The following is a 10,665-nucleotide window of genomic DNA, read 5'->3' on the forward strand; positions in this document are numbered from 1 at the left end:
CAGGAGGTGGAGTTTGCAGTGAGCCAAGATCACGCCACTGTACTCCACAACAGAGCAAGAGTCCATCTCAAAAACTAAATATATAAATAAGAGACCTTCATCTGTAACACTTCTACCTCTTTCTTGCAAGTTTTTCCAAAGATGTCTGGCAGACATGGCTGGGCTGCTTCCTTTGGGGTCCTGGAACTTCTTCTAGTGTCTTCAGTTGTATTTTTCCAGGGCATATACCTAAGGGAGGAGGTGCAGCTTCACACTCCCAGGAGGCTGGTCCTGGATTCCCAGATAAATAGTGTTATCTGAGAATCATGGTGGGATGGGCTGTGGCACAGGACCTAGGAGCACTGAGACCCGCTCATGGCCAGGCCACTGCTGGTGGGCAACATGTCCACAGAGAACAATGTTCAGGTACTGAGCATACAAAATCTGTAACCCAGCAGGAGGGCACATGAGGTGCAAAGAGCATGCCTCATGCTTTGATGATAGGATCACTGGAGCCTTGAAGCATAGTGGGCCAGTTGCCTCCTTCCCTCCACAGCCAACCCCAGATCCTGGATCTTACCACTGGGAGAGAAAGGCTCACTGGAGTGTGGCAACCAGCAAGGGCAGTACAAAAGAGGAAGACAAGACAGAATGTTTCCCGTCCCTCACACCCCCTTGCATGACTTCACCTATGTGTCCTCCACGATTCTTCTTTGTGAGAATCCAGAGCTCCAAATTAGGAATTACAGAGAGGAAATCCAGCGATCAGGCTACATCTCATAGTCTCCCGTTCACTCCCCAGCCTTTGTGACCGAAAACAACGCCTTGATATTTGAAGAGCACCAGATATGTACCAGCGCCAACCTGCACCACATCCTGCAGACCATAGAGAGCGGGGGGCTGTTCGTCGAGGATGAGAACAAGTTCATCTTCTGCAATGTCCTTGTGGGCCGCCGAGCCAAGGCTCGTTTCAAGATCAGCAATGTGGGAAAGATCGCCTGTGATGTCAACATTGTAGTCAGGCCTATCTCCAATAAGGTAAGACGCTACCAATGGCCCCTGGCCCACCGTGATTGGCATAAACTTGGAAGAAGGGCTCTCAGCATCCTCGGCTCTGGAGCCTGTATGCGTGAGTGGAAATTATCAGGCCCTGCTGGAAGTTATGTGAAGTAACTGGGGGTTTCCCCTAGGCCAGTGGTGATACATTTGTCCCAGTGGGTGTCTCCTCCGGGTACCTTTGTGATAAATGAGTACGCATGAACGAGCAAACAGCATTCCTCCATTAAACGCTCACTATGTGCCTAAAATAGACAAAGCATGGTGGGGAGAGGCTAAAGTGAGCGCCAACTCCAGACAGGCCTGCCTCCAGCTGCATATTCTGCTGGTAAGGGAGATTTGGGGGCATCAGATTCTGAGGATAAGGTGAAATGGTGAGCATTTTTTAGCCCTTCCCATGTGACAAGCACTGTGCTAAGTGATTTATATTTATTGCCTCCTTTTGCCCTCACAACAACTCTTCCGACTTTGTATTATTATCCCAATTCTACAGTTAGGGAAACTGAGGCTTAAAAAGCTAAATCCTTCCCCTAGGTCCCAGAGCCTGAGAATATAGGGCTGGGCTTAAAGCCAAGCTTCATCCACATACAAGATGAAATAATTCCCCAATTCAGGCATCTGCCAGGCTCGAAATTGCCTTTTCTGTCTGAGTCACATCATACTTTTTTTCACAGCAGAACAGAAAATTCAGGATACCAAGAGAGGTCTTAATCAATGGGTTTCCATCACCCTTAATTTCCAATCCAATGTGTAGCAAATACTCTAGTTTTATGGCGGCTGCTTCAGTTCTCTGCCCGAAAGTCGAATCTGGGCCCAGGAAGTCCTCAGGCCCTGGAGCTGGCATTGTTCACAGCTGAGCGTGGTGGGGAAGTCACCAAGGGTGTTGGTGTCAGCCTAGAGCTACATATGGAGTGTGCATTCCTGGGGGAATGTCAACGCAGAACGGTATGGTTGGGGAGACTACATAATCCCTTTTATGACTTCCTTCAGACTCTGGTGACACCCAGTCATTCTCTGATTTTTTTTTTTTTTTCTTTTGGAGACAGAATCTTGCTCTGTTGCCCAGGCTGGAGTGCAGTGGCACAATCTCAGCTCACTGCAAGCTCTGCCTCCCAGGTTCACACCATTCTCCTGCCTCAGCCTCCCGAGTAGCTGGGACTACAGGCGTCCAGTACCACGCCCGGCTAATTTTTTGTATTTTTAGTAGAGACAGAGTTTCACCGTGTTAGCCGGGATGGTCTCAATCTCCTGACCTCATGATCCACCCAACGCGGCCTCCCAAAGTACTGGGATTACAGGCGTGAGCCACCACGCCTGGCCTATTCTCTGATCTTATTTGGGATACTAAGGAGCAGCTTTCTCCCTATTCTGTACTAAAAACATAAAAAGTGAGCAAGGCCTGTAATCCTAGCACTTTGGGAGGCTGAGACAGACGGATCACAAGATCAGGAGATCGAGACCATCCTGGCTAACACGGTGAAACCCCGTCTCTACTAAAACATACAAAAAAACTAACCGGGCGAGGTGGCAGGCACCTGTAGTCCCAGCTGCTCGGGAGGCTGAGGCAGGAGAATGGTGTAAACCCGGGAAGCAGAGCTTGCAGTGAGCCATGATGGCGTCACTGCACTCCAGCCTGGGCAACAGAACGAGACTCCTTCTCAAAAAAACAACAACAAAAAAAGAGCAAGACTAATTTTTTTTTTTTTCTTTTTTTAAGACAGTCTCACTCTCGTTGCCCAGGCTGGAGTGCAGTGGCACCATCATGGCTCACTGCAGCCTTGACTTCCTGGGCTCAAGTGATCCTCCCATCTCAGCCTCCTGAGTAGCTGGGACTACAGGCACACACCACCATGCTTGTCTAGTTTTTGTATTTTTTGTAGAGACGGGGTTTCCCATGTTGGCCAGGCTGGTCTCGAACTCCTGGGCTCAAGCAATCCTCCCACCTCCGCCTCCCAAAGTGCTAGGATTACAGGAGTGAGCCACCACACCCAACCGCAAGCCTGATTTCTAAAGAGAGACTTTATAAGAGGATTTGCAGAAATCACATGTTCTCCTCTACCCTAGTTCACAGACTTGAAGGCTATCCCTTGGAAAAAGCAAAAAGAAACCTGAGTACCCTCAGTTTAAGATCAAGAGGGGACAGTCAGTCTTGAATCCCACCTACTTCCCATGAGAATGAAAAATCCTTTTAAGGCCATGCCAGGGCTCTGTACAGTCTCAAAATGCTGCCACAAGATGCGAACAGATAAAGTGCTGTGGGAGGTTGCTCTAGCCAAGGTTCTTGGAGTTACAAGGAGCAGAAACCCTCTCAGATTAGCCCAAACAAAGCAAGGCTTACTGCAGCGAATCGGACACCTCAGACACAGGTCAGAACACATCACGTGGCCAGGACTCCTTGAGACTGGCACCATCACCTGAAGTCCACCCTTTAGAAGACCAGCGGATGCTCTGTCCGTCTGTCAGCGGCCACATGTCTCTCTCACAAGGTTTCCATTTCTCCATTCTCTCATCTAGCTTTCTCATCTTGCATGTGATTCAGCCAGCTCCCAGCTCAGCTCCACATTTTAACAACCAGCACCGGCCAGGCACGGTGGCTCACACCTGTAATCCCAGCACTATGGGAGGCCGAGGCAGGCAGATCACTTGAGCCCAGGAGTTTGAGACCAGTCTGGGAAACATGACGAAACCCCATATGTACAAAAAAAATGATAATAATTAGCTGGGCATAGTGGCGCTGACGTACTCTGGTCTCTGCTCCCATCACCAGCCCTTTGCCCGCATCACCGACATTTTTGAAGTGGAACCCAACAAGATGTGCATTGCCAGTCATTCCCATGCCTTTGCCACGGTGTCCTTCACCCCGCAGATCATGCAGAACTACCAGTGCATCTTTGAGGCTACCTTGGATGGCTTGCCCAGGTACCAGCTCCCAGCTCCCTCTCCTGCAGCAGGGCTGCAGGCCACACTCCCTAGGGAGTGTCATTCCCACCACGCCAGACTGACAGTCTACAATCTTCCTGTCCCTACAGCACCCTGGCCAAGAGCCGAGGCCTCGTGTTTGACATCGCTGGCGAGGGGAACCTCCCGCGAGTGACGGTTGTGCGGCCAATTCTTCATAACCAACGTGGAAACCCCTTAATCCTCTTTAAGAGGCTTCTGCTTGGTCATTCAGAGAAGCTGCCTCTCATCCTCAAGAACAATGGCGTCCTCCCTGCCCAGGTAATACTCGAGGATGAAGCATGAGGCTGAAAGGGAGAAGAATCCAGAAGTTACACTTCTGCCATTGGGGCCTCTGCCATGCCTAATGTATGAGGACTTCTCTGTTGATCCGCATACATTAACCTGTGTGTCACAGACTTGCAGAGGGGAATCTGGCATGGTATTTGTCCACAGGGAAAGTAGGAAACCAGATTCCACAATATATCATTAACTGCTGTCCAAGGTAGCGTGCGGTGACGTGCACCAAGCTGAGTGGGCAGGATTATGGGTATTCTTAATATCTTCTTTAGTTTTTAATTGTTTTCTGTAATGAACGTTGCATTTGCAATAAAAGTAAGACAATAAAAGAAACTTCAGTAGGGGTAAGAAATACAACATCCAAATGTATTTTGATTCGATGATTAAATTGTGGTTTTATTTTACAAAATAGTGATGTATTGTGCTTTGCAAGGGACTGTAGGACTTTTGAAAAAGATCTATTCCCATCTAGACAATAAAGGGAAAATTCACTGTAAATGACATTTGAACAGGGCTCATTGAAGGAGCTGGGTTTCAGCAATGCCTTCAGTGGGCATTTGGCAGTCCATGCAAACCAGAAAGAGAGAGAAAGCTTCAAAGGTGCAGAAGCCAAAAAAAAAAAAAAAAAAAAAAAAAAAAAAAAAAAAAAATGCACGCTACTGCAGGAGCTGGTAAGCACCCAGCTTCATGAGAGCATAGGTAGAGGTAGAAGAGCAAGGAAGATAAAAATGAAAGGATACAGTAATGGAGCAACTTGTGGAAGGCTTGGGATTCTCTAAATATTTTAAACCCTACAAGACATTGCTACTGTTGTTATTGCTGCTGTTCTTACTGTTTATCCTTTTATGGCTCATTTAGGTTTATTCATTTATTAATCATTTTTATTGCTCTTTATTCCTGGGTCTCCAATTTTCTATCTGTATTTGTCAGTTGTCATGCTACCAATAAAGACATACCTGAGACTGGGTAATTTATAAAGAAAAAAGAGGACCCACAGTTCCACATGGCTGGGGAGGCCTCACTATCACAGTAGAAGGCAAAGGAGGAGAAAGACATGTCTTACATGGTGGCAGCCAAGAGAGCTTGTGCAGGGGAACTCCCATTTATAAAACCATCAGATCTTGTGAGACTTATTCACTATCACAAGAACAGCCTGGGAAAGACCCGCCCCCATGATTCATTTACCTCCCACCAGGTCCCTCCCACGACAAGTGGAAGTTATGGGAGCTAAAATTCAAGATGAGATTTGAATGGGGACACAGCCAAACCATATCACCATCTTAGACACTTTTCCTACCAAATGAAGAATACTCTTTAGTATTTCCTTAATGTGAGTCTGCTGGTGGTGAAGTCTCTATTTCTCCTTCATTTTTAACATCATTTTTACTGGCTATAGAATTCCGGTTTGGCAGTTGTTTTCTTTCAGCAAATGGGAGATATTATTCTAATGTATTCTGGTTTCCATTGTTACTGCTGAGTTGTCAGCTGTAAGTCTAAAATGTTCTTTAAGACGGGGTCCCCAACCCCCAGGCCACAGACCAATAAGCAAAAGGTCATCTGTATTTACAGCCACTCTCCATCACTCACATTACCACCTGAGCTCCCCTCCTGTCAGATCAGCAGCAGCATTAGATTCTCATAGGAGTGCAAACAGCTATTGTGAACTGCACATGTGAGGGATCTAGATTGCATGTTCCTTATAAGAATCTAATGCCTGATTATCTGAAGTGGAACAGTTGCAACCCAAAACCATTCCCCAGTGCCTGGTCCATGGAAAAATTGTCTTCCACGAAACCAGTTCCTGGTGCCAAAAAAGTTGGGGACTGCTACTTTAAGGCATTCTTTTTTTCTGACTGCCTTTTACATTTTCACTTTGTTTTCTACAGTTTTACTATGATATGTCCAGAAGTGGACTTCTTTTAATTTATCCTTGTTAGAATTCACTAGACTTCTTGATTCTGTGGATTAAAGTTAAGTTAATTTTGGAAATTTTCTAGACATGTCTTTAAATATTGTTTCTATTTCATTCTCTCTAATCTCTCCTTCTGGGATGATAATTAAATATACAGAAGACCTTCTTACTATATGTTCTGTCTCTCTCAGTCTCACTGTATTTTCCACTCACTTTTCCTCTGGGCTTCATTCTGCATGATTTCTTTTGACCTGTCTTCAGTTTATTAACTCTCCCTTTAGCTGTATTGAATCTACTGTTAAAGTTTCCATTAAGCCCTTAAGTTATTACATTTTTCAATCTTAGAATTTCTATTAGGCTGTTTTAAAAATCTGAATAATTCATGTTTACAGTTTCTAGCTGAAATTGTCAGACATGACTTTTATTTCTTGAACACAGTAATCATAGCTATTTTGCAGTCTGTACCCAATAATTCCGAAATCCAAAGTCACTGTGTCTCTTTCTGATATTTCTACTCATCTTTTTCTACTCTTTCTACTCATCTTTGCCCATGTTGCCCTGCCTCCTCACGTGCCTAGTTATCTTCTATTTATGTGTTGGGTATTACATGGTAAAAGTTATTTAGAAATCATTAAACTAAGGATCATATTTTTCTTTAGAGGCAATTTTCATTTGCTTCTGCCCAACACTTGGGGGCACTAGAAATTCAGGATCACCTTAAGCCAGTGTTAGGGTTTGAGATTTTCTGGATTACCCAGAACTTAGAGCAGGATTGCCATCCTTGGGAAAGCTGGTTTATATCCAGTTCACCTTTCATCTTAATGAGGTCCCAGACCAGAAGAAAGCATTCTCACCTTCCACAGGCCTTGAATTTTTGCCCTCTTAGCACCAAAAGACCATCAAAAGTACAGACAATGCCTGTAATCCCAGCACTTTGGGAGGCTGAGGTGGGCAGATCAGGAGTTTGAAACCAGCCTGGCCAACATGGCAAAACCCCGTCTTTACTAAAAACATACAAAAATTAGCTGGGCATGGTGACTCGTGCCTGTAATCCTAGCTACTCTGGAGGCTGAGGCAGGAAAATCGGCAGAACCCAGGAGACAGAGTTTGCAGTGAGCCAAGATTTCGCCACTGCGCTCTGGCCTGGGTGACAGAGTGAGATTCCATATCAAAAAAAAAAAAAAAAAAAAAAAGGTGCAGACAAGCCTCCTGTCTTAACTTTTCCTGATTGGCAAATGCTCTGGACAAAAACTGCCCAGAAAGTGAGACTGACCTTGCTGGATTTCTATACTCTCACTGATCCTGGTCTATTTACTCCTCATTCTCTTCATAGCTCTGAAGAGATACTTTAAAAAAAATTTTTTTTACATGTTTAGTCTAGCAATTATTGTTGCCTTGAGCTCAGGTTACCTAGCATTGTTTCCATTATTGTGGCTTTATGTTTTAGCATCTAGTTCAGTGAATTCCTATCCACCCACTCCCTGTTTTTGTCGTTTTTCTTAACAATTTTCACCCATTAATCTCTCAAATGAGCTTTATAATTATTTTGTAATGCTTCTTTAAAAATCCCATTGGGAAGCCTCTCAATCCAGGAGGATTTCTACTTGCAGAATATTTAGACGCTCCACCAGGAACATTTAGGATTTCCACTCACTTATTTAGATCTTTTATGTCAATATTCTTACATATAATTCTTCCATATAGTTTCTTATTAAAGTTGTTTCTAAATACGTAATGTTTTATCTCAGAAGCTTCCCATGTGATACCACTATTTCTGCCTTCTCCATGCCTCATATTTTATATTCAATCTTTTTCACGATGGTGCCAACATTACTACCTTCTAACAATGCCTGCTGATGTCTCATATCTGAAATCAGATGCATAGCTTTAGTCTTATCTTCCTTACAATGGGCCAGAAACCACCACTTTCTCCAAGTAGATCAAATGCCCACCTTGTTTTTCCTCTTATTGTGGTAGGATGCTCAACATGACACTATCAGGCAACTAAACTAATGCATAGCACCTAGGAGATACTGTTTTTTTAGAAATTCACATCAATGCAGGCCCTCATAGAATTATAAGTATTCATTTCCATTTTATTACCCTAGCGTATATTCTATAACTGCCTCTGTTAATGACAGAGGTGTTGGCAACCACATTTTAACACTATGTACCTACGTGATCTGGAAAGTTCTGCATACTCTTTGGACCTCCAGTTCCTCACTCAGATAACAAGGGCTGATTTGACTGAATGTTCTTTTGTCCTCTCCAGGTCTAATATTTATTATTTCTCTCTCAATAAGAAATTCAAAAAAGTGAATACTGGGCACAATAACTTTTTGGGGTCCTGCCCCAAACACAGTACAGTATCTCACCCCAGACTCAAAGCCCATGAGCAACCTGTAAGCCTAGCACTCATCCCTGCTTTCCTTCTGCCAGCTACATGTTGACCTGCAGGATGAGCTAGGAGTCTTCTCCCTGAAAGGGAGGCCCAGCACCTCATACATCTACATCACAGAGGAAAACAAACCACATGAAAAAGGTAAGTGTGGGGAGGGTGCTTCTAGAAGGCAATGGATCTCAGTAGCTGCTTCTTTAGGGTACCGCTCAAGGCCCAACCAGAGGGGAATGCCCAGTCTCATCACCACTGGCGTCTAGCTAAGGCTCGTGCCCATTCTAGGGTTACTTTCCCTTCAACCAGGATCTTTATAGATATACATTTCTTGAAACTGGTTCTAAATCATACCTTCTCTCTTCTCTTTGCAGCAAAGAAAGCTCATACAGCCTCCTTGGTTGTATCTCCTGGAGATACAGCTGAATTTGATGTCTTTTTCCACTCCCAGAAGGTTGGGAGGATGAGAGGTATCATCCACTTGTCAGTGATCAACAACCAATATGAGGAGACCACCATCCACATGGTGGGAGAGGGCTATGAGGATGACATCACCTTGGACAACATCCACGGGCTGGTGGCCCCCACCAGCCAGGAAGACATAAGTATCTCTGAGTTCACAGAGATAGTCGAGGACAATGATATGGAAGACTTGGTGGCAGGTGGGAGAAACAGTAGTGAGGTGTTGACAGGTGTTGGCTATTGGGTCATTTGTTTTAAATGAGAGTTAAATTTAAATAACGGGTTGGTTAACTCCCTGAGAATTTAGGACTGACTGACCTCTTCACTACTCTATGCGCTGATGTGCCTGGCTCAGTCATGGCATCCATCCTCCCATTTATTCATGTGTTCACTTGATGAACATGTATTGAGCACCAAGTACATGTTCCGGGCATGCTGATCCCTGGAGTTTCAAAATTAACAAGGAAGTCTCTACTCTTAGGGAGCTTATAGTTTGATATTCAAATTCCAGTTCAACTAATAAGCACATAAATGTCTTGCAGTTTTTCCTGTCTGCATTTATTAGCTGGCTTGTGTTGGCATTGTCTGTCTTGTTTAATTAGAGAGAGTATAGGTTTGGGCACTTCTAGAACATCACTCTGCACAGCTCCACTATTCAATGAGCAGTTTGAGATCTTATGGCATCAGCATCACCTGGGAGCTTGTTAGAAATGGGGGTTTCAGACCCACCGTGCCCTGCTGAATCAGTATCCACATTTTAACAAGATCCCAGGTGATGTGTTTTTATACTAAAGCTTAAGACATGTTGTGCTGCAATCTATCAAGCACTAAAGCTTCATTTAATTGACATTTTTGGGTGTTGGAAAAATTTATCATCAAATTGTTATCATCAGAAAGCATTGGTTAAGCGCCCTAATTACATGGTTGGTTGCTAAAAAGTGAGCTATAAACAGAGTCCCATAGTTTTTCTAGAAGCTTAATTAAAGTCCTGGAATGTACCATTAGGTGGTCTGCACAACGTGGGTTGAAATCAACACTCCTCATATACCTGGTGTTTCAGCTCTGTTTGAGGCTACAGGGTGACATCACTCTTATGAAGGATCAAGCAGGAGCCAGCAGTGAATCTAAGTTCAGAACTCAGATTTCATGCCCATTATAGGTTTGCCAGAGTTAGCAAATCAGAATACAAGACTCCCCAATAAATTGGAATTTCGGTTAAACTCTGAATAATTTTTAGTATATGTATATCCCAACCATGGCATGGGACATACCTATCCTAAAAATTATTCATTACTTATCTGTAATTCAAATGTAACCGGGACTCCTCTATTTTATCTGGCAATCCCAATCCTTTATAATATTTTCTCACCGAACAAATGGAGTTGGGGACCTATGTTTTCTCTTGTACAAATGGATGTGAGGGTTAAGGTGGGTGAATGGATGATGGATGGATGGATAGAAGGATGGATGGATGAGGAGAGGGATAGAAGGGATAGAGGGATGGATGGATGGATGGGTAGATGATGGGTGAGTAGATAGATGATGGATAGATGAAGTGATAGAGGGATGGATGTGTAGATGATGGATGGATGGATGGATGGATGGATGGATGGATGGATGGATGGAT

At 44.1% G+C, this 10,665-nt stretch overlaps 1 protein-coding gene across 1 annotated transcript in view; it reads left to right on the forward strand.

The window, feature by feature from the left end:
- The window catches only part of HYDIN (HYDIN axonemal central pair apparatus protein), a 390,515-nt gene that overhangs the window by 314,040 nt on the left and 65,810 nt on the right, over nucleotides 1-10,665 (forward strand). The window contains exons 59-63 of the mRNA XM_023210374.1: nucleotides 782-1,017; nucleotides 3,803-3,954; nucleotides 4,065-4,254; nucleotides 8,624-8,726; nucleotides 8,951-9,238. Of these exons, the coding sequence (XP_023066142.1) occupies nucleotides 782-1,017; nucleotides 3,803-3,954; nucleotides 4,065-4,254; nucleotides 8,624-8,726; nucleotides 8,951-9,238 (969 nt within the window). The remainder of the gene's footprint in view (nucleotides 1-781; nucleotides 1,018-3,802; nucleotides 3,955-4,064; nucleotides 4,255-8,623; nucleotides 8,727-8,950; nucleotides 9,239-10,665) is intronic.

This window comes from Piliocolobus tephrosceles, chromosome 17 (genome assembly GCF_002776525.5).
Source record: "Piliocolobus tephrosceles isolate RC106 chromosome 17, ASM277652v3, whole genome shotgun sequence".
Lineage (NCBI taxonomy): Eukaryota > Metazoa > Chordata > Mammalia > Primates > Cercopithecidae > Piliocolobus > Piliocolobus tephrosceles.